The sequence below is a fragment of the Desmodus rotundus genome, chromosome X (genome assembly GCF_022682495.2).
Source record: "Desmodus rotundus isolate HL8 chromosome X, HLdesRot8A.1, whole genome shotgun sequence".
Classification (NCBI taxonomy): domain Eukaryota; kingdom Metazoa; phylum Chordata; class Mammalia; order Chiroptera; family Phyllostomidae; genus Desmodus; species Desmodus rotundus.
In genome coordinates this window covers 21,859,274-21,883,973 of record NC_071400.1, presented here as the reverse complement: position 1 = coordinate 21,883,973, position 24,700 = coordinate 21,859,274, and the positions used below count along the sequence as shown (strand labels likewise).

Genomic DNA, 24,700 nt, shown 5'->3' with positions numbered 1-24,700 from the left:
AAAAAGTAATTAAATACTAAATAAGCAAATCAACATGGGCCATGCATGGATCAATGATGAGAGCATGTCATGAAGCAGGGCTTATGATTAATCCAGTTCTGTGCACCTGAGGTCCAATAAAAAAAAAAAACCAAAGAATTGCAAAAGCCAGAGAAATAACATGAATTGAAACAAAACCCAAAAGGAGAAATACTGAGCCTTTTTGCCTATTTTTTAATTTAAAGTGTAAGAAAATGTGTATCCATTCATAGGAGATTGTAAATCTAATATAATAAAATTTTAAAATCTAGAATATACTAATATTATCAACCACAAACCAAAGAATTCAAGGGAAGTACATATTAATAATAACACTTTATGTAATTGAAACAAGCCAGAGTTTCAGAAGAAAAGAATGTGGTTTCTGTTCCTGAAAAGACACTATATTTTACTGTTTCCATATTCTAATTAGAACATTTAAACTTTTTATGCAGTAAAGTGTGATCATTTATATTTAAAATAATGAAACAGTTTCAAACTTTTGGCTTATGTTAATTTTCTCCAACCTGAAAGAAAACTATTGTAACTATTTATATTATTTAAATACTTTGTAGAAACAGTTTCTCAGGGCTAGTAACTATTAAGCTTTGGTATTTAAAAAGTAATTTAGTTACTTTTAAATTTTAAAAAGTAATTTAGTTAAAACTTTAAAAATTACCTACTTAGAAACACTGAAATTATCTGGGGGCTTGTCTCATGCATTCTATCCTTTATAAATACAAGCCTGTACTTGTAAATATAAATAGGTATATAGAATACAAGTCCTTCCTTGTGAGAAACCAAGAAAGAAAAGAGTAAAAACAAATGTACCCAATAGTGCCAAAGCTGAGAGAGTATTTCAATTTTAACAAAGACCACAAGTCAAAATACAAATCTGTTTGTAAAAACTGAAGAAATTATGATCATTTTTATCATGGGTTTTGTTAACCTTCTCCTGAAAACTTAAATCATAAATCACAAACAGAATGTGATCTTAAACATAAAAACATGGCTCCAATAGCAAATGTATCTATTTCCAAGATTTACTAAAATTCCTATTCTGAGGAAATCCAAACTAAGATCAGGAAGTTTGACCCTGGTCAGAGTTGTACTTTGGAGCACTGATCTGATATTGTTCAGTTATCCTTAACCCAAATAACAGCCATCTTGAGTTGCAGAATCTCTTATGTTTGTATCATCTATGTAAGATGTTTTGAATGTAATCCTGGGTGGATGAGAACAGAGAACTGCTGAAATCCCCTCAATCCCACACTTTTTTAAATCCTCACCGGAGGGTATGTTTATTGATTTTAGAGAGGGAGGGAGGGAAGAGGGGAGGGGGAGAGGGAGACAGACAGACAGACAGACATCAGTTGGCTGCCTCCCATACATACCCAGACTAGGAACAAACTGAGACCTACATATGTGCCCTGACTGGGATGGAACCCATGACCTTTTGGCTTTCTGGCCTGGACAATGCTCCAACCAACTGAGCCGCCCAGCCAGGGCTCAACCCCGCTCTTTTAAAATGTCACATATACTATAAATCCTATTGTATTTTCGAAGCAACAATTAAAAGGAAATTTGGGTAACAAACCCCACACCTTTACTATTCCTTGAAATACTACGTGAAGTCTAATTTTCAAATTTCAAAACAGTGAAAATTACTTTACCCCATATACACAAATATATATCTAAAAATGTGGGACTTAGAGAAAACTAAGTCTTTAATATTAGAAAAAACGTTTTACTTATTACTTTTTTAGCTTACCTTGCAGTAAAAGCCATAACATTTTAATTATATGCTAATTAAAATTCCTAATCTTGAACAGTACTATTAAAAGCTGTAGGCAATTACGTAATTGGGGCTCTCTTCCACAAGAAATATTAAATGTACTCTCTCTCATAAGTTCTTACTTGCATGTGTATATGTTTTCAAAAATATACTTCTCATACCAGAAAAGATAAAAGGTGACTATGCTATTCCAATACATTTCTTGTGGGTTTTATCATCTGGTCATCTGCATGCCATGAGTGCAGTCATCAAGATGCTGGGGCTTAAAAGACCATGACCTTTTCTTTGATGTTTTTAACTCCCAAAAATACCAACTCCAGTTTACAGATAACCTAACACTGAAGTTATACAACTATCACTTAAACCAAGTAAGTTTTAAGAACCAGAAGGTAAGCAAAAACACTTTTCTGTAACTAAATGTCACAAGTTAATTCACCAAATCTCATCTACTTTACGTATCATGAAAATCTCACTCAGAGCCTATTGTCTTTTATATCATATACAATTCTTAGCAAATTTAATAATCTGGCTTCCCATACTACACAGGATAAAAACAGCAGCAAATGACATGAGAAAGACCACTAGAAAAAGGCACAGTGTCAACAGCAAGAAGGGATAGCACAAGCCCAGGACTAAAACATGAGGGTTCCACCACAGCGAGTCCCTTTTCCCTGGTGGTCTGGTCTAACTATTTCCCTCTCCCTGCTGCATCATTTGTATTTTTGTATTTTACAGTTTTTAAAATGATTTTATGGTTTTGGTTCATCTATGTCCATTATCATAAACAACTGTTACTAATGAAAGTAGATGAAATATTTTAAAAGCGATAGCGAACAGCCTGATAATTGAGGGAGGAGACTGAGAAGTTATTTAAACACAACACTGGCCCTGGCTGGTGTGGCTCAGTGGCTTGATACCAGCCTTCCAAGGAGGCGCCAGTTCAATTCCCAGTCAGGGCACGTGCCTGGGTTATGGGCCAGGTCGACAGTAGGGGGCCTTGGAGACGCAACCACACACTGATGTTTCTCTCCCTCTCTTTCTCCCTTCCCCTCTCTCAAATAAATAAATAAGTAAATAAATAAATAAATAAATAAATAAATTCTTTAAAAAACCCCAACACAACACTGGAGTTGTGTGGGAGGTGGTTACTTAATTGAGGGTAAACAACATCCTAGATCTCAAATGCCTTTGCATCACTGTCAGAGTACAATAATTGATACAATAATTGATGGATATTAAGGAAATGTTACTCTACACTTTCAGTACACCGTTTAAGGAGTCAAGCTAGTGTACGATGTATTTACTCGTTTGGTTCTTTTTATTGCGGGGGCAGGGACCAAATTAGTTTATTTGACGGAATAATACACATGAAAAAATTAAGTAGACGTTGTGGTGCTATTTAGATTTTAAAATAAAACAATTAGAAATAAAAAGATGTAATGAGTTAAGTAGTAAGCTTCAGATAACCACAAAGTTCCTGCTACACAGCACCTCATTTCTCTATGCTGAGCAGAAAAATGAGATACTATTATTAAGGCACTTTCTGATGAGGCTACAGAGTTCATGAACATGTATGTACCGACTCAGTGCTTATTATGTAGGGTTTTTTTATTGATTCCCAGTCTTTTCACAATTCAAAAAACTTTATACAGCCTGGAATTCAACAACGTTTATTGTCATACAAAAGACAGGTTAGCAGTTACATTTGCCCAGTCTAGGGAATAAAAGGCACCTAGATGCATTTCTCAATTTCCCAACATTTGACTTATATTGACACTTGGTATTAGGCCCAGCTTTAATCATCAATATTGTTTTACTGATCCAAGTATCATGTGGATCTTAAAATGTGTATGTTTTCTACGGTTTCCATTTAGTACTACAACTGTCTTTTTGTTTAGTCAACCTTGTAACAGTAAAATATGTCACTTAAGCAACTGCTGAATTTAAAATTACTCTAATTCACAACGAAATATGTTCCTTCAAAAGCTTTTCATTTGGTCGTATAGTCTCATATGATGATTCCGACAAAGCCACTTGAGATCTCTTAAGCATAATTTTAATTACCTACCGTTTTTTAAAGTGTAATATGTCTATTTATAAACGGGAAAAATCCATCCGTGCATAAATTATCCATTCTACAATTTTATTATACATCAAAAATCCGTAAGCCCCATCCTACTTTGATCTCAATTTTTCAATGTGTTTCAGTTTTATTTGCATGTCTTGATCCACAGGAAATATGCCCTATAGAGATAATACATATTTTCTGGATTTGGCTTTAATAAGTGTCTGAGCGGTTCCCCTTATGTACGTTAGCAGCAGGTCCTCCTGGTGAAGCAGGGTAAAAAAAAAAAAAAAAAAAAAAAATTAAACCTGCCTGTTTCCAGGAGGCAGCAGCGCCTACTAGGAGAGGAAGGAAGAAGCCTGAAAGGCTTGGGGCCGGATTGGGGGACCATCTGGGTGGCCCTGGAGTGAAACACTATACCGTCGGGGGCGGGGCAGAGGGTAAGGGTGCACACGTTGGAAATTTTCCTAAGCCAGCGTCTACTGTTCCTCAGTTTGGGGTTTGAACTGGGGGGAGGGGAGGCAGTACGACGCGGAGAGTTCATTTTCTCGGGGTGACACCCCCACCTCAGCAGGCGGGGACCCAACGAACAAGGGATTTTTTTTTTTCCCCTGCCACCCAAAAGGCCACATTGCCAGTCAAAGCTGTAAAAGTCCCTCCTATCGTCCTCCGCCTTCCCACCACCAGCACCTCGAAATTCAATTTTAAAAAATAAGCCCCGGCAAAACCCTTTTTGCTCGCGTGTGGGATTGAAGGGCCCAGATTTCCCAGGCGCAGGCCGACGGGAAGAGGGAGCGAGGGGAGCGGGAGAGGCGGAGGCTGATTCCTGCACGGCCCCATCCCCCACCCCGCGCTTTACCCCCAGTTCCGGGAATGCGAAGGGGGCTGGGGGCGGCCGAGACTCCCGAGCCCCTGGATAACGGCGCCCAGCACCCCGCGCCGCGCCCGCGCCCGCGCCCCGCCCCCGCCCTCCGGGCGGCGAGAAGGAAAGGGGGAGGGGAGTGCCTGTGAGACCGCTCCGCCGCCCCCCAACTCCGCGCGCCCGCAGCCCCCATGCCCGCCAAGCTCGCGGGTACCTGTCGGCGCAAAAAGGTGGGGATTTGGGTCCCTCTGAGGAACCCGGCACGAGATCTGTCCCCCTCGCACACACACCCCCTTCCAATTTACCTCCTTCTCGCCCTTCTCCGCGGCCGCGGTGGCTTCGGTGGCCGCGGCGGCCGATCCCTCCTCCTCAGAGGCGGACGGCCCCGGCCCCGGCTGCTCGTTCTCTGTGACCACGATCGTGGCGGTCGCCTCAGCGGCTGCCACGGTGGCTACCACGGCGGCGGCGTCCAGCTCCATGGCGTTGGAGCGGGAAAAGGAGAGGAGTGAGGAAGCGGACGAGGGCTCCTGGGCGGCGGCGGCGGCGGCGGCGGCGGCGGCTGCACGGGGAAGAGCGAGATGGGGCTGGGGTGGAGAATCACTCCGCTTCCAAACCCTTCGCTCGCCCCCCTTCTTTAAATAACCCTCACCCTGCCCCACTTCCGTCCACCCACCCTACGTCATGGCCTCCCCCGTCACGCTCCCCCCTTCCTCCACCCCCCCAACGATCGCGAGACTCCCCCTCCCCACTCAGAGCCCGAGCTGGCCCCGCACGACCAACTGTTGCCTGAGCGTTGGGCGCGGACTGGAGTGGAGGCGGGAAGCCAGAGCCCCCAGCCCCCTGCTAATCTGCTTTCCCACAGGCCCCCAACAGTCAGCCTGAGCTCCCCTCGCAGATGTGTGCACAAGGAATCCTCTTTCCCTTAAATCTGCTCTTTGTACATCGGTGCTTTCCTCTTCTTGCACAAAGAACTTTTCCTCTGCTTTCAACTGTACTGTAGAAGGTCTTTCTCACCATTTGCAAAACCCAGACACACAAACACCACCACCAATCCCCACCCCCTGCCAGGGACTGCCCTTTCCAGGTCCCGGGGGGACTGGTGGTGCTATTCCCACCTTCATAAATTCTGTAGAACGAAAAGCATTCCTTGAATCTCGATTGCAGCTGCAAACATTCTCTTACAAGGCAAAGCAGGACTGTTGGGTTTTACGTATGTTCTATTTTCAACTCATACCTCTCAGATAGCCAAGGGGCAAGGAGCCTTTCTTTTGCCACGACGACTGAATTGTAAAAATCCTTGGCGGCAAAGTCAAGGTCCCCACAAAACCTGGGGTAACTCATGGTAAGTACTTAATATTGGTAAATGGATTGAATCACTGTGATTTTTTTTGGTGTGTGTTTTATTTGTATCATCTTTATTATTTAGTAATAATTCAATATCAATAATATGCATGATCATGAATGTAAAAGCATTTGGTAAAGGGTGCAACAGTGTGCCAATGTCTATTACCAAATAGTATATTTTCTATCTCTCCTCACCCTTTATTTTGATCAATAACGGGAAGATTTACCTCCTAGTTTTTAAATTTGAGGGGCAAAAGATAGCAAAACATATAGCAAACAGCAATCACAAAACCTACAATTTCTCAAATGAAGCCAATACTTCCCAAAGTGTAAAGAAATCATGATTAATTTCCCTCAACACATCTTCATAAATTACCAATTTGAAATCAAGTGTAAATTCTGCAAAAGCAGGAAGGGACACAATTGGCCCCCCACAATATACCCTAAATTCTTTTTTGTTTTAAAGCTGTATGCTTAATATTCAAAAACCTTGTAACATTTTAGCCATTGTTGGTCATTTTTACACCTTAGTGTGAGTGTGAGATCCTGTAGGGGACTGGTTTTGAACACAGAAAAAGAGGCAAAGCCCTGGCTGGTGTAGCTCAGTGGATTGAACGTGGGCTGTGAACCAAAGGGTCACCAGTCAGAGCACATGCCTGGGTTGTGGGCCAGGTCCCCAGTGGGGGCCATGTGAGAGGCAACCACACATTCATGTTTCTCTCCTTCTCTTTCTCCCTCCCTTCCCCTCTAAATAATAAATAAATAAAAGTCTTCTTTTTTTAAGTCTTAAAAAAAAGAAAAAGGGGCAAAGAGCAAGACACTGGTGATTGAAGGAGTGTGACACTGAGAGGGGAAAGGAGGGGCTGGTGGTGCTAGCTAACTTTGCTCTGATTTTACTTTTGTTGTGTTCTCATTTGCTTTCGATTTTCTCCCTGGTGCCCTTGTTTCTCATCCTGAAGTACACAGGTGTACGATCCAACAGGTATAGGGAGTATCAGTATAAATATGATTTATATTTCTGGAACATCAACTTCAGTCAAAAAGTGGGACAGAATTAACTCAACTGATCATTTTAAACGATATTTTCTATTAAAATGTGCAGATGTGCTAAGGAATGAACTGCCCACTTTGAAGTGTCTCCAAATAAAAGCTTGAGACTTCCAGTTAAACATCCTACCCCTCCCCCACTACCTGTTCGATCTTCTCAGTCATTATGGGTTCTTCGGTGAGAAAGTTCAAGAGCACTGAAAGAGAGGGATGCTGAAGTGCATGCATCCTCCTGTCTTGAGAAGGAGGACCCTCCCAGACAAGAGCAGTGGAGGATTTCTTTTTCACCAAACTGCAGCTATGGGGGGATAGAATTCCCCTTTCATTGTCTGGGGCTTCAAAGGGAAAGGCTCAAGAAATATCTGTCGTGTATTGATGTGTTCCTGCTTGCAAAGGTACTTTGTTCCACTGTGTTTCTCATGGCCAATGTACAGTATTTCAGTTACATCATGGGCTAAAATGCATTTTTGTGAAGAAATCTGGGAAAGTCACATCCCTTTATAACACCTCTTCTGTGCAAACATGTGTTCCAAGATCCAAAAAAAGAATTTACAAAATAATTTGGGGGACAGAACATATTTGTACATTGGCAATTTTCCATGTATGTATAATGTGATCCTTTCTTTTCAAGATGACATGGCTGAAAGTGCTACCAAGTATATGAGCTTGGCTGGAAAGGTCAAAGCTTGATCCATAGACCTTGCCACAGGATTCATGTAAATATTGCCCTTTGGCTTGTGGCAACAACTGCTATTTACAGAGCATGTGCTCTCCTTATTTGCAAATCTGCCTAAAATTCACGATCTGTAGACTTTGTTCAACAGCAGTCACCTGGTTTCAGGTTCTTCTCAACACCTTGCTCTACCTGCTACTACTTGCCCTTATTGTCTTTTCATTTGAAATGGTCTTTAATTGAGGTTAGAGAACAAAGCAAAATTTTATAAAGAACCTTGGGGCCATGTTTGGGAACCTCAAAATGAATTCTAGTCTACTGGGCAATATATCCATTATGTCAGATTGTGAATATTGTAGAAGTTATTTGGTAGTCATTTTTGTATAGTCAAATTTGTTTGATAGCTACCAGAATGCATATGCAATGGTGGTGTTAAATAATTTTATAAAGTTCATAAAGGCAAAGTCAAGGGCTTGGTGTTCCTTCTCTTATCCTGAATCTGAAATTTATCATTGAAACCACATTATGACTTAAAACCACATTGTGATCGCACTAATCAGTGTTCTTCAGAAATTGGTACAAAGGATTCTGGTAGCAGTATCTTGCTTAGAGCTGTAGTAATCATTCTGTCCATAGCAGTAGGATTTCTCACCATTCATAACAGTGGCATTTTTGAAAAGGTGATATTTCCTCAATGCTCTGTATATTAAGGAAAAGGTAATAGTAATAGTTCGTGTACATCTACCATTTTTTAAGCACCCACTATTGTGTCCGGCACTGTGCTAGATTCTTTACATACGATATTGCTAATCCTCCTGGAAATTTTATGAAATAACTGTTGCTACCCCTATTTTACATATCAGAAAACAGAGATTTAGAGAGGCTAAATAATTTATCTAAGGTCCCATAGCTAGTAAGTGACTGAAGTCAGATTCAAATCCCAGATTGTTTGCTCCAAAGCTTATCTTTTCACTTCACCTTTATTAAGTTCTCTGTCGTTCACAGGGCTTTCTCCTTGATAGTAGAAATCATATTGAGAAAATGAGAAATATTTTTGCTATTATCTCTGTGGCATTCCCTTTGGGTTTATAAGGAGACATTGTCACTCTTAAGTCTCTGGTAGTAATGTATAGCCAGGTAATTTCTTTAGGTCTACATAAAAGCTATTATAATGTGGAAGTTGGAGAGTAATTTGGGATTCTTGCATGTACCCAGAGTAAATTATTGGAACACTAAGGAACTCAGGACAGTTAGAGTGCAGGAAAGGAGAAAGCCTAACAGAAACAACTTAGATGTCCAAGAAGAATTCTTTGGCAAAATATTGTACAGTACATTTATAAGTGGAATACTGTGTAGTCAATATGAATGATTTTGTGTGTGTGTATATGTATATATGTATGTGTGTGTATATATATATATATATATATATATATGGAAATATGCTCCTAATATTTTGTTGAGTGAAAAAAAGGCAAGCAAGAAAATAGAATGGTCCCATTTTTGGAAAAAAAAGAAGAAGAAGAAGAAAAGAGAAAAAAGAAACTATTTACATAAATAAATTTCCACAAAGGAAAATATCTGGAAAGTTCTACTCCAAATATTAACAGTAGTTACAACAAGGTAATAGGATTATAAGTGCCTTTTTATTTTTGCTTTGATAATACTTCTAATTTTCCTTGATGAAGGTGTGTATACTTATATAATAAATAAATAACATTTTAAAAGATGATTTGAAAACTGTTGCTCAAAAATGGGCCTGTTGAAATAGTCCCTAACAGATGGAAACAGTAGGAGCAAGTAGAGTAAGTCCAAAACAAAAAAGGAACAATTTTATACTAAAGAGACAATGTAGTTATTTAATGTGTAATGTAACAAAAGAAATATAAATCACTGTGTTATTTACAATAATGTTACCTGGTTAAGGAACTGTTTATGACATCATTATTTTAAGTTGTATGTAAAAGGGACTGAAAGCGCATGCCAGGCATGTGCCTTGGTCTGGAATCCAACCCATGACCTTTCAGTTTACCGCATGATGCTCATCCAACTGTGTCATGCTGGCAGGAATTTTCTACTTTTAAAAATTATCACACAAAAGCTCAGGAAAAGAATATGGTTGATTTTTAAATATTTCCCTCCATGAAATACTACACAGCCATGCATGTCCTAAAACATGAAGCACATGGAAAGTAATCTGAGTTTGACTTGCATTGTCTTGCAACATTACAAATGTTGAATATTATTAGAAGCACAATAGCACAATTATTACCAGCTTGGGCTCTACAGTCAAAAAGACTTGGCATTCCAATTCTACAAAATTATTTAACCACTCTATGCCTCAGATTTGCATCTGTAAAATATAATAATGCCTAACTCAAAGTGGCTTTATGAGGATTTAATGTAAAAGCATAGGCAAAACATTTAGCACGGCCTTGGCATGCAATATGCACTCAATGGATGGTAGTTAACAAAAAGAAAAAACCATGGTGATGGTGATACTTTGAGCCTCAGACTGAGTGAGCCAAGGAGAAAGCCAGAATATGAGAAAGGCACTCTGGAAGTCAGTCCTAACCTAAAGTGGGAATAAGACAAAATTGTTGTTTGCCAAGTTATTTTTTTCTGTTCATTTTTGTTTATTAGGGTCAGCAATTTGGTGCAATTACATTTCCTCAAAAGAAAGTTCTGAAGAAAGGCAGTAAGTGAGGGAGAAGAGGGATGACAGGACTCTTCCCTACCTAGGCTGTGACCTCCTTGAGGATAGGGACCGCATCTGATTCGTCTTTGTTAAAAAGCTATGTAAAATGAGGTGGGTGGAAGGAGGTCCGGGGGCTGGGTCCCTAGCTACACTGAGTCTTCCACCCTCCACACATACCCTTCAGATTTTATGTTGCCTTCTGTGGCTTATCCCACTTTTCTTAATTTTGCCCTAGGTGTCCATTTTGGCCAGATTTCACATGGGTAATCATACGTTTGTAGAATACCTTTTAAGACTCTTTTACAGCTTACCCACTGCATGTAGAATAAGATATCAAGGACTATGATGATTTGCAAAGAAAATGGATTAAGTCTTTGTCCTGGGCCTACACCAGGGGTCTCAAACTTTAACACATCGGCATCACCTGGAGGACTTTGTTAAAACACAGATGGCTAACCCCACTCCCAGAGTTTCTGAACTGATAGGTTTGGTGTATGGCTAGGAATTGCCCTTCTAACAAGTCCGCAGATGATGTTCATGCTGATGCTGATGGTCTGGGACCCCACTTTAGAACCAGTGACCTAGAACAGGGATCAGCAAACTTTTCTTGTAAAGAGCCAGATAGGAAATATTTCAGGCTTTGCAGACTGTAAGGTCTTTGTCACAATGACTAAACTCTGCTGCTGTAGGATGAAGGTAACCATAGACAATAGGTAAACACATGAGCAGGGCCAGGTTCCAATAAAACTTTATGGACACTGAAATTTGAATCGCATATAATGAAATATTATTCCTCTTGATTTTTCAACAATTTAAAAATATGAGGTCTGTCCTGAAAAAGTCCACCCATTTTTAGTATAACAAGAACAGTTTGTGCGACATCAGTGTGACCTGGCAGCCAAAGACAGTGGACCGGAATGCATATGCGTGAACAATGACAATTTCACTCTATTAGTCAGTAGGGGATGGTAGACGCCATTGAGTGAGCATGTGTACTATGTGGCAGTCACATTGAAAATGACCGAGTGAGTAGAGCAATGAATCTGCATCAAATTTTGTGTTAAACTTGAACATTCCTCCACAGAAACTATCTGGATGATTCAGAAGGCCACAGCTATGGGCAACTGGTGATTGGCAGCTTCATCACGACAACACGCCCACTCATGCATCATGTCTTGTGCAGAGTTTTGTGGCAAAAAATCAAATCACCCAGGTGACTCAGCCCCCCTACAACCCAGATTTGGCAGCCTGCAATTTCTGGCTTTTCCCAAAACTAAAATCACCTTTGAAAGGAAAGAGATTACAGACCATCGATGAGATTCAGGAAAATACGACGGGGTAGCTGACGGCAATTGAGAGAACTGTGTGAGGTCCCAAGGTGCCAATTTTGAAGGGGACTGACATGTCATTGTCCTATGTACAATGTTTCTTGTATCTTGTATATTCTTCAATAAATGTCTCTATTTTTCATATTACATGGCTGGATATCTTCTGGGCAGACCTCATATAAGCAATTCTTATGTTGAGGGGCATATAAAAATGGGCATCAGGCTGTGTTTGCTGATCCCTACACAATTTGAAAAATAAAAGACATAAAGTAATAAACACATGAGAAGGTGTTTAGCCTTAATAGTCATCAGAGAACTGCAAATTAAAACCACAATGTGCCCTGGCCAGGTGGCTTAGTTGATTGGAGTGTCATTCTGCACACCGAAAGTTTGCAGGTTTGATTCCCAGATTCCCAGTCAGGGCACATACCCAGGTTGCAGGTTCAATCCCTGGTTGGGACTCATACAGGAGGCAAATGATCGATGTTTCTCACATCTCTCTCTCTCTATCTCTCTCTCTGTCTATCTCAAATCAATAAACATATCCTCAGGTGAGGATTAAAAATAATCATAAAATAAAATCACAGTGAGATACTCCTACACATCCACTAGAATGGCCAATTTGTTTTAAAAGATTACCAGTACCAATAGTTGGTAAGGATGGGAAGCAATGGGAACTCCCATATAATGCACGTGAGAGTGTAAATTGCACAACCATTTTGTAAACTAGTTTGGCAGTATTTACTAGAGTCGAATACATCTGTATACTATTGTGGTAGAGAAATAGAGATGTGCCACCCATATTCTCCTTCAAGAAAGGCCATTCTTCACAGGTATGAGGAATACCAGCAGTAGATAGCCTCAAGCTGCCAGCTCATTGAGGTGCAGAGAGTTGCTTTGCCCAAGGTCATGCTGTTCCTAAGGTGAATGAGCAAGGTAGGAGTGGAAATGAGCAAGCCCTGATGCAGAATACACTGATGGACACTACTTGTTCCAGCTCCATGTCAAGTTTACCCAAGCTGTGTCAGATTTGTGTCATAGTTCACCCTCTCCCTCTGCACAATTGTACTTCCTCCGCCTTACATTTGTTGGTTTTGGTCCCCAGGAAGCATATTGTACTCAACACTCCATCTCAGCTTTTGCTTCTGGAGAGCCCAATATGCAACATCTTTGACTCAGTAATTCCACTAGGATAATATACCCTAGAGAAAATAATTCATATGTGCGTCAAAAGTATGTGCGAGTATGTTCATAGCAGCTTTTGTTTATAATATCCAAATATAGGAAGCCACCCAAATGTCCATCAATGGGAGAATGGATGAGCTATGATATGTTCATATGATGAAATAATACACATAGATGAAAATGGCAGCAACATATGACTACATGCATGACATAATATTGAGTGAAATAAGTGAGATAAAAGAGCGCATACTGCATGGTGCCACTCATATATAGCTCAAAACAGGTAAGAGTATGGTTGCATTCACAAGTGATAAAACTATAAAGAAAAGCAATTAAATGATTATCACAGAAGTCAAGATAGTGATTAATTTTACCAAGCAGTATGACTTGAATCTTGACCAATCCAAAAAACAGTAGTTTTTTTTTAATTTTAATTTTTTATTGTTATTCAATTACAGTTGTGTGCCTTTTCTCCCCATCCCTCCACCCCACCCCAGCCAAACTCCCCTCCCTCCCCCACCTTCACCCTCCCCCTTGATTTTGTCCATGTGTCCTCTATAGTAGTTCCTGTAAAACAGTGGTTTTATACCTCATCAGAGTGTGCTGGCTCAATACCAGCCCTGGTTTAATTCTGGGTAGGGAAAGAGGAGGTGGTCAGAGAGAGAGGCACCTGAGAGGGACATTTCCAAAATGCTAACAATGTTCCATTTCTTGACTTGGGGGAAAGTTACTTGGGCATTCACTTTATAATCATTTGTTTACATAAAACCATTTATTTATATCTGTGTATAATATAATACACATATATAATATGATGTGCATATATACATATGTGTGCAATATACACATTGAACGAAGGAAAATACAGACATACCATAGGAAAATATAAATAAATATTTTAGTTTTACAAGTATAATTATAAAGCCCTAAGGAGATTGTGGGGAAGCAAAGAGTATAATGATCAGAGCTATCATGTGCTCGTGCATTCTGTAACAATATGATAATAAAACAAACCAACCTTGACAAATTCCAAGTTCTACAAGAGGTACACAGAGACACTGTTGTTCAGAAGAGGGGGCATTCTTTTCCAGCTGCTAGTTGACGGGGCAAAAGGTTCACAGAAGGACTATTCGAGGTGAGCATTGAAGAATAGAGGGAATTCCAGTGGGTACAGTTGCAGGAGGTTGGAAGAAAAGACAGCATTACCAAGATGGAAGTACGAATAAGCAGCATGTGATCAAGAAATGAAATACCAAATTCATTACAGTAGCATCTCCCAAGTTCTTGTGGTGCTTAACACCCTTAGGAAAATTCTAAATCATACATTATTTTCCCTAAGGAGTAGTTACAAGTTCCACAGATACCTATTGAATAATGACTCTGCTAGGTACTAGGGGATACAGCCATCCTAACATTACAGACAAGGTTCTGAAGATTACACTGCCTATACCTGGGTTTAATTTCACCATTCTTCCAGCGAGCAGAAAACAATCTAGATTAGTCCACACAATGTTGTTTGCTTGTGTGCGTGTGTGATTTCATGATTAAACTTAATCAAATTTAGGGTCACCCTCTCCCTCCTTCATGACCCTTGTTCTGATTTTGAACTCCAGAGTTTAAGTAAGATTAAAGTAGCAGTAGTGGGAAGCTGTTGTCCACTTCTTGGGCTCTTAATATATTCTGCACTGGCCTTCCCTGAGATGTAGTCACCCTGTCAGCCCTCCATGCTGCCATCCATTAAAGTGGCCAACTCCTCATCAAGACTCTACTGGCGTGGTCCTTACTGCCACCCAATGCTGCTTCACCTCATCATGACCACAAGACCCCAGCTTCTAAGTTCTCTTTTTCTACTTTCCTCCTTCTCAGTTGAGAGGTCTTACCTATTAGGGTGGAAGGATGGAATGCGTAACCTAACACTTTTTTGCCCAGCAAGCATTTTTCCCTAAATTTTTGTGTCTTACACTCTGGCCTGGATGGAGACAGAAAACAACCTAAAATCAAGAGTGTTCTGCCTTTCCTTTGTGGCGCCTACAATGGAGGTAAGCCAGCCTCGTGTGTCACTGCCTGCCTTGCAAGGGTCGCACTGCGGAGGCTATAAGGGAGCTCAGCTAATCTTCATGGATTTTCCCAGTGGATCCACCACACTGTAGATTAAATGTCACAAATAGACAAAAGCTGTTTTCAAGACCTGATTGTAATTTTTGAATTTTGTGCTTTAAATAATATCAGCTTGCTTACTTTAATAATTTCTCATTTCTAAATGATGAGATTAAAGGTATGGTTTTACTTGGCAGATGTGGATAATTTTCATTCCCAATAAGTGAAAAACTGAGTTGGATTTAGCTGTAACTCTATTTTCTATTTTAGGGCTTTCAAATTACTAGAGGAATCTTCATGTGCTGTGTAAGAATTTTGATCAGATAAATGCAGCTTAAGGGGCCGGTGAGTAACATCTTGAGAATTTGTGGAATTTTTATTATTTTACAGCCTATATTTCAAAAACAGCACTTCCTTCATTCTTTCTACATAAATACTAAACAACTTATGACCAGGTTTTTAAAAAGAATTTAGCAGTTTATAAAAGTCAAGAACCAAGATGGCAAGTTAGTACTACTCAGCTGCGTGGTCAGCCAAGTATCTGTGCCATGAGCACACACATCCGATTGCCACTAACCGCTATACACGTTCAATTCCTAAGGGAAATAAATGTTAGAGTGTAAGATTTGTGAACAGTGGTCTTAGGAGGCAACTCTGAAGTGGTTTGTTCAAGACAGACTTCTTGGAGCGTTAAACACCAGGCTAACCCTGTAGTCTTTCAGTTTCTATCTCCAATTTCTGAGGCAAGGAGGAAAGTAGGCCTGGGTAATGACAGACCTGGCTATGGGACTCACTAAGCAGACAGCAGAGCCTAGCCTAGGAGAATGACATAGGACAAAAGGAATTAAGAAACTAGCCAGGGCAGAAATGCAATAGCAAGGGGAAGGTGCCTGTCACCATTTCATGAGCCTTTCTTGCCCCGAATTCTATAGGAATAAAAAACATAAATGGAAATATGTAAATATAAATGAGCTCTTCCTTATGATTCTCTGTATGGAAAGAAATATCTATATTGGACTTGGGTATATGGAAAGCAATCCTTTTCAACTAGTGGTGATTTAAAAATCAATGAATCATTTATGCCTCTGCCTGGCCTGCCCTCCAGCCTCTGGCTGCTGACTCACCTATGCGAAATCTTCCTCCCCAGTCTCATCTCTGTTAGGCAGGCCTGTTTTTGCCCTTGCAGGCCCAAAGCTCTCTTACTTGTGAAAGCTTCAGCCAGCATTACATTAAACATATTAAAATGCATCTAAATACTGCATTAAAAATATTTATATTTTGCTATAAATTTTTAAAGGACTTTTTAAAGTTTGCCCTTGAAATTATTTGTGCATAACTAATTAATAGATACTGGCTGTGATTTCTCTGTCATCATTATGCATACTTGGAAATTCTTGGAGAGTGAAACAATCCAACCCAAAAATTGTTTTCAAATAATAGATTTTTTTAAATAAATACAAAATTAATAATTAATGAACTTGGTACAATGTTATATTTTATAACCTTTAACTAAATCATTATTTTGGGGTATTCCATTTTCTTTTAATATTGTATAGTCTATTTTTAAGATCTCAGTTTTTATTATTTTATTATTTTTTTTTCTTTTAACACCAAAATGTCTCACAAAACAGCAGAGTATACCTCTGAAGACTGGCAGCAAAATAATGCTAGTTCTGTGAACTGTCTCTTCTTCTCGTGCGAATCCATAAAGATCTCAATTTTTAAAAGATTTTATTTATTTATTTTTAGAGAGAGGGAAAGGGAGGGATAAAAAGAGGGAGAGAAACATCAACGTGTGGTTGCTTCTTGCAGGCCCCCAACCAGGTACTCAGCTGGTAACCAAGGCATATGCCCTGACAAGGAATTGAACCAGTGACCCTTTGGTTCACAGGCCAGCACTCAATCCACTGAGCCACACCAGCCAGGGGTAAGATCTCAATTTTTTATTTTGTCTCTAAAAAGCCCATAAATGCTAAGCCCTTAGTTATAGTTGTCTAATGGATAAAAGAAAGGCACTGAGCACCCATTTAACTGTGTGTGTGTGTGTGTGTGTGTGCGTGTGGTAATGGTGAAGGTGGTGAGCCCTGTGGGGGTTTTTATAAATTTTTATTTTTTTACTTTTTAAAAAATATGTTTTATTGATTATGCAATTACAGTTATTCCATTTCCCCTCTTTATTCCCCTCTGCCCTGCACACCCCCTCCCAGCTGCATCCTCCCCACTTTAGTTCATGTCCATGGGTCATACATACACAATCTTTAGCTTCTACATTTCCTATATTATTCTTTACCTCCCCCTGTCTATCTTCTACCTACCATTTATGCTACTTATTCTCTGTACCTTTCCCCCCTCTCTCCCCCTCCCACTACCCCACCGATAACTGCGTTGGAATGCTATTTGTGGGAGAGGGGTTAGAGAGGGGACAATGCCGCTTGCTCAGCTCTCTTCCGGTTTTCAGCCATTCCCCCACAACCCACAAGCAAACTGGGCCCTTCTGGTGCTGATTCCCGGGTGGGGGGGTTTGTGTACGCTCTGGGACCCTGTGGGTCTCTTGAACGAACTTTCCTGCGAAGCTGGGAGTTTCTCCCGCTGCCGCCTCAACCCCCACAGGTGTTGTCAATAAGAGGTTTGAGGCTTTATTTCCCCGCACTGGGTTTCGCGGTATGTCTCACTCCCCAGTTGTTCCTCCCAGTTTATCTGCACACGAATGTGGGCCACCTAGTCCGCAATCTGCTGCCACACCCGCCCAGCTCCGCCAGCCGTCACCTTGCTGCGAGTCCTCTCCACCTGGCTGCCGGTCTCCACCCCTCCTGCAGGTCTGGATGAATGTTTCTTCTTTAACTCCTTGGTTGTTGGACTTCCACAGAGTTCAATTTTCTGGCAGTTCTGGTTGTTTTTTGTTTTTAAATTTGTTGTTGTCCTTCTTTTGGTTGTGTTAGGAGGCACAGTGTATCTACCTATGCCTCTATCTTGGCCAGAAGTCCTTTTTTTCCTTTTTTAAAAGATTTTATTTATTTATTTTTAAAGAGAGGAGAAAGGAAGGAGAAAGAGAAGAAGAGAAACATCAATGTGTGGTTGACTTTCATACACCCCCTACTAGGGACCTGGCCTGCAACCCAGGCATGTGCCCTGACTAGGAATCAAACCAGCAACCCTTTGGTTCACAGGCTGGTGCTCAATCCACTGAGTGACACCAGTAGGGCAGCCTTGTGTTTTCTTGAAGCTAGAGTCTCATTTATCTGTGTTTTGTTTAATGACCATCTACTCTATGCATTGGATGACTCTTACATATAAATACAAGGCACACGACCTTTATTTGGTTAAGACAAAATGCCATCTGATAGATAAGAATGGTCAGAGCTACAAGGGGGAATCCAAAAAACCCAAAATGTATTTATTAAAAGTTGTATATTTATTCTTACATGTTTAAACTTCAATCACCTTCAGAGTACTCTCCATTTAAAGCAATACACCTATAGAAATGTTTTTTCCACTGCTCAAAACAGTTTTTGAACTCGTTGATGTTGATGCCTTTTAGTGCTTCTGCTGTTTTTTTGTTTCACCTCTTTCCGCATCAGCAAAACGTTTCCCTTTGAGGACTTTTTTCATCCAGGGAAACAAAAAAAAGGTCACTAGGGGTGAGATCAGGTGAATAGGGAGGTTGGAGCACAGGGGTTATGCCATTTTTTGTTAAAAACTGCTGAACACTCACTTGGCAGATGGAAAACAAGAATAGAAAAAATATACCAGGAAGCTGTGTACAAATCTACCAAAAATATACATCTTTGGTGTGCGCACATACACTCATAAATCACCAATCATGAAATGGGCAAATGTGTTGAAAGAGTCTTCAAAAAAAAAAATTCACTGAAGCTGAATGCAGCCTCTCACAACAATGCCAGCTGGTACACTGATACAGATGGGTTACTAGAACACTCACCTAGCGGGGAAAGCCTGTACTACAAATGGCCCGCCCTCCAGAAGATAAGTACGGTTTTTTCTGCCTCCCTCCTTGTATACATCAAGGAATTTACACTAGAATTGAAAAAAATTTAAGTTATGGGATATAAAAGGTAAAGGAGAAGCAGAGTTCATGGATAAACCTGAAGTTTCAAACTTGGATGACTAGTTAAAACAGTGGTATCATTAACAACCACAAGTAAGTCAGAAGGTGGCTGTGAATAAAAAATGATTTTAGCCAACTTACAAAAATGACTTCACACATACAGAAGCACATTAGTAAGTATAGCCCCAAAAATTATCCCCGCAATGGAAATATAACAATTTGCCACAGGATCGGGGCTAGCAAAATGATTTTGTCAAGTTTGCCTTTGTCCCGTCTGCTGGCCCTAGGCTGAGGGGATTCATATCTTCACCTAACTTTGACTCCAGGGACAGCTAGTTCAGTGCGCTCGAAACACCACTTTAGACTCCCTCACCCCATGACCTTCTGCTGTGCCTGCTATACTAATCCCCAAGCCTAATGCACCTTTTTTTAAAAAAAGGATTTTATATATTTGTTTTTAGAGAGGGAGAGAAACATCAATGTGTGGTTGCCTTTTGTGCGCCCCCTACTGGGGGCCTGGCCCTGCAACCCAGACATGTGCTCTGACTGGGAATCGAACCAGCAACCTTTTGGTTTGCAGGCCGGCTCTCAATCCACTGAGCCACGCCAGCCAGGGTCTAGTGCATCTTTTTGGTATATTTTCTCTACTCCTGCTGTCCATCTGCCAAGCATTGCCAAGGAAAGTTACAGACACGTGCTCATTTGGATCAGTATAGAAATTAATGCCATCTGCCACCCATCCGGCTCTCTCTGTTGCTCTAAAACCCTTTATTAACTGTTCTGCATTCACTATCACTTTCCATCAGTTCCTTCCCTCCTTCTCCGCCTATTTAAGTTCTCAAACCCTCCTCTACTCTCAACTTCGAATTCATCAGATTAATTGTGATAATTCAGGTACAGCAGGTACCATAGTATCTGAAACATCAAAAGTTCTAAATAAATCCTTACTGCCCTGACCGGTGTGGCTCAGTTGTTTGGGCATTGTCCCAAAAAGTGAAAGGGCGCTGTCTCAATTCCTGGTGAGGGCACATGCTGGGGTTGCAAGTTCTCTACCTGGTGGGGCACATACGAGCGAGAGGCAACCAATCGATGTTTCTCTCTCACATCGATGTTCCTCTCCCTCTCTTTCTCCTTCCCTTCCTTTCTCTCTAAAAATAAATAAATAAAATATTGTAAAATAAGTTAATAAATAAAATAAACACTGTTATTATTATTAATACTGAATGAACAACAGAATATGTTGGTTAAAAAACTCAGGCTTCGGATTCAGACAAACGCCAGTTTGAATCTCAGTTCTGCCAATTACTAGTTAGTGTGCAAGTTGCTAAAACTCTTGAGTCTCAGTTTTCTCATCTTTAAAATGGAAACAGTATTACTACTTTACAGAGATTTAGTAAGAATTAAATGGAAGTATGTATGTAAAGCCACGAGGAGAGTGTCTGTCACATGACAGTTCAATGTTAGCCACCAGGATTAGGGATTATTGTTATTATAACATCCAGTTACTACTTTTTTTCTGAAAAAAATCATCATTTCTCCTGTGAGAGACCACAGTTTGTAGTGTCCTCACCTCCATTTCTTCACAGCCTCTTTTTTTACAACACATATTTTTTACAACATATTATTTACAACATATATTTGAGTACCCTACTATATGCAGGGCACTGTTTTAGTGCTGGGGATACTACAGACTTGGAGGACGAAGTATCCTCATCTCTAAGATTCATACTTTCATCTCCACCTTGGATCCTTGTTCTTCCTAATCACTGAGGGGGTTTTCTTGCTACCTTTCTGTTTTCGTCTTCTAGTATCATAAATGTGTACCTCTTCACTGGCATCTTCCCCTTTGCTTTAAAGTGGCTGTAGGGCCCCGGCCAGGTAGTTCAGTTGGTTGGATTGCCATCTCTGTACATAAAAAGGTTGTGGGTTCGATCCTGGTCAGGGTGTGTACAGGAGGCAACTGATCAATGTTCCTCTCTCACATCAATGTTTCTCTCTCTACCCACCCCCCTGTTCTCTCTCTAAAAATCGGTAAGCTTATCCTCGGGGGAAGATTAAAAAATTAATAAAGTGACTTCAGGTTTTGCCAACTATTTCTGTTTGACCTGTATAACTAATTTAATTAACATTTTATTTCACTCCTTTTAATTTCCAAACTTCTTCAATAGGGGGTCTCTCATCTCCATTTCCTCATGACCCAGTCCCTTCTCAATTCTCTGTCACCTCGTTTCTGCCCTCACCACTTACTGAAACCACCGACTGTGTGGTCTCCAGTGAACTCCATGACACATCTTAAGAAAGTCTCTCAATCCTCATTTTCCTTGTCCTGGTTTCAGCTTTTGTCATTGCTAACCTTCCCGTACATATTATTTCTTTGTTTCTTATTTTCATTGATTGCAAACAATTTAAAATACAGGAAAGGACATGAAATACAAAATCAATATATGTATCAACCACCCAATTCTATCAAATCTTGCAATATCAACTTTCAGATTGTGTTTAAAAAATAAATATTATAGATATAGTTGGTATTCCCTATATACTCTTCTCCAGTCTCAGGATTCTACCACTTTCATATTTGTTGATGATTATGCCCTTTCATGTTTTGTATATTTATACTGTTATATCTAATCACCATAAGCAACATACAGTATTTTCAGACTTTGTATAAATGGTATACTGTACATGTTTGCAATTTTCTGTTTATGCTCAGCATTGTATTTTGAGATCTAACTCTGTTAATACATATAATTTGAGTTATTTATTATAATTTCAAAATAGTAATGAACTTAATGATTACTGTGATTTGTTTATCCATTCACCTGCTGATGGAGATTTAATTTGCTTCAATTTTTTTCTGAGATTGTAAATAATGTTGCAATGAACATTCTTTTATGTGTCTCCTTGTATACAAAGTATAGAATTTTGCCTGGGTCTATAACTAAAAATTGAATTTCTGGGTTGAAGTGTATTACATACAATTGTATCATATGACATCAAATTCCTTTTTATAGCAGTTCTACCAACTTATACTCCTTTCAGTGACCAGAGTTCTATCTGTTATACATCCTTAATAACACTTGGTGCTGTCTGAATTTTAATTTTTGCCAAACCAATGGTTGTGAAATGGTAGCTCATAGTTTTAATTTTCAATTTACCCAAAGAGTAATGAAGTGAAGAATCCTTTTGTGTGTTTATTGGCCATTTGCATTTCCTTGACTATGAGTTTCTTATTCATGAATTTTGTACATTTTTCTACTAGTTTTCTTTTTTTGTCACTGATTTATAGGGGTTCTTACATATTCTGGATACTAATTCATTCATTCATTTAATCTATATTTTTCTAGCATCTACTCTGTTATAGAAATGGTTATAGGCACCGGGAATGAAGCAATGAACAAAACACACAAAAATCTCTGCCCTCGCGGAACTTACATTCTAGTGGAAGGAGGTAAGCAATAAACAAAATTAGTAAGTAAAATAGATAGACTAATGGATAGTGAAAAATTCTCTGGAGAAAAATAAACAGGGAAGAGGGATAAGGAGCATGTGTGTACAGCATTGGGAAAGAAGACTGTTGAACTACAATTTCAAATAAAGTTGTTTAAGAAAGCCTCACTGAGAAAGTGATATTTGAGCAAAGACCTGAAGGAAGTGAAAGTTCAGGTAGGGTAAATAGCAAATGCAAAGGCACTGAGGCAAGAGTGTGCCTGCCAAGTCCTAGGAATAACAAGTCCTGGCAATGTGACTAAGCAGAGTGAGTTGGAGAGAATGGTAGGAGACAAAGTCAGAAAGGTGATAATAGCTGGTTAACCTCCCAGGTTATCCTTTGTCAGTTATATGTATTGCAAATATCTTCTCCCAGTATGTGGCTTGTCTTTGAATTTGTTTATGTTGTCTTGGAGTGCATACATTTTGGAGTATAATATAGTTAAATGTGCCAATCAATTTCCTTATTGTTTGTGCTCTTTAATATCTTTTAAAAACGTTTATTTTTTTGAGAGAGAGGAGAATGGAGATAGAGAGGGAAAGAAACATCCATGTGAGGGAGAAACATCAATTGGTTGCCTCTTGCACATGTCCCGATGGGGGGACAGAACCCACAACCCAAGGCATGTGCCCTGACAAGGAATCAACCGGTGACCTTTCTGTTCATGGGCCAAAGGTCAACCAACTGAGGGCTGTGCTTTTTAGTATCTTAAGTAATCATTCTCATTCCCTATTCCAAGGTCATACAGATGTTCTCCTATTTTCTTCTGAAAGTTTTAAAGATCTGCTTTTTCACATTTAGATCTTTAATCTGCCTGGAATTGAATTTCCCCCTCTATTGTGTGAGGTAGGGATCTAATTTTATAATTTTCCATGTGGATGATCAATAGTCCCTTCACCATTTAGTAAATAATACATTTTGCTCCACTGATTTCAAATGTACATGCTGCATATCAGCTGTCCACATATGTATGATCTGTATTGGGGCTCTGTATTCTGTTCTATCTACTTCTATACCACACTGTCTATATTACTAAAGGTTTAAAATCAGCCTTTTTTAAATATTTTATTTATTTATTTTTAGAGAGGGGAAGGGAAGGAGAAAGAGAGGGAGAGAAACATCAATGTGTGGTTACCTCTCGCACACCGCCTACTGGGGACCTGGCCTGCAACCCCAGGCATGTGCCCTGACTGGGAATCCAACCAGCAACCTTTTGGTTTGCAGGCCAGTGCTCAATCCACTGAGCCACATCAGCCAGGACTAAAATCAGTCTTGATATATAGTCCATTGTAGATTCTTGAACAAGTTAGTAATGATTGAAGCATTCCTCTGGGAATAGTATCCTTACAACTGTCAACAGAGCAAAATGGTCAATGGAGACATCTATCACAAAGGCTTACATAAAGTGATGGTGGTACAGATAGAGAGAAAACATGTAATCTAAAGGTAATTCCAAAGAAAATATTAACAAGGTTTGTTGATTGCATACAGAGAAATGAGGAGAGAAGAAGAAAGCATATGGCTTTGAAGTTTCAAGCCTACATGAGTATAAGAAATTATGACGAGTTAGTTTTGTTATTCAGTGTTGTGATAACAATGGGGTATATTAGGCAAGGGGTCAGGGTCAGAGACATATAATTGGTCGTTGCCTGTATAGAGGTGACCTGTAGGGGGCACGAAGTTCTGAGCTTTGGGCATTTTTCGGATTTAGAGGGAGGGAGGAATAAGAGCAATGGGAGGAAGGGACATCGGAGAGATAGGGTAACCAGCACGTTGAGTTATAACCACCATAAAGATATTTTGAATGGATGATGTGGGTTCTGTTGGCTCAACACTTTTGAGTTGCCTCATAGGTATGACTATGTTTTGTTTCCATAGCTATCTTCAAAGTCGCAAGGACAATTCTGGTGTCACGGGCAGCATTTAAGACCTATTCGTTGCTGGACGTGGTGGAGACGCCCCCGGTCCGTCGGGTCTCTTGCTGCAGTTCTTCATTTTGGCCGCAGGGGGCAGACGCTGCGGCGGCCTGGAAAAT

General features: G+C 40.0%; 1 protein-coding gene and 1 non-coding gene across 10 annotated transcripts in view; one reads left to right on the top strand and one right to left on the bottom strand.

Moving 5' to 3' along the window:
* SMARCA1 (SNF2 related chromatin remodeling ATPase 1) overlaps positions 1 to 5,390 on the bottom strand; it is an 82,116-nt gene extending 76,726 nt beyond the window's left edge. For 7 of the 9 annotated variants that reach the window (XM_053917442.2, XM_053917444.2, XM_053917440.2 and 4 more), the window contains exon 1: positions 5,046 to 5,389. In XM_053917442.2, the coding sequence (XP_053773417.1) occupies positions 5,046 to 5,219 (174 nt within the window). In that variant the 5' untranslated portion in view covers positions 5,220 to 5,389. Of the gene's footprint in view, positions 1 to 5,045 lie in introns of all 9 variants that reach the window. The other 2 variants (XM_053917445.2, XM_071220248.1) reach the window with 1 other exon arrangement.
* LOC112310901 (small nucleolar RNA SNORD112) lies at positions 47 to 118 on the top strand. The gene has a single exon (XR_002975411.1). It is a non-coding gene; the product is annotated as a small nucleolar RNA SNORD112 (small nucleolar RNA).
* Positions 5,391 to 24,700: the final 19,310 nt, after the last annotated feature.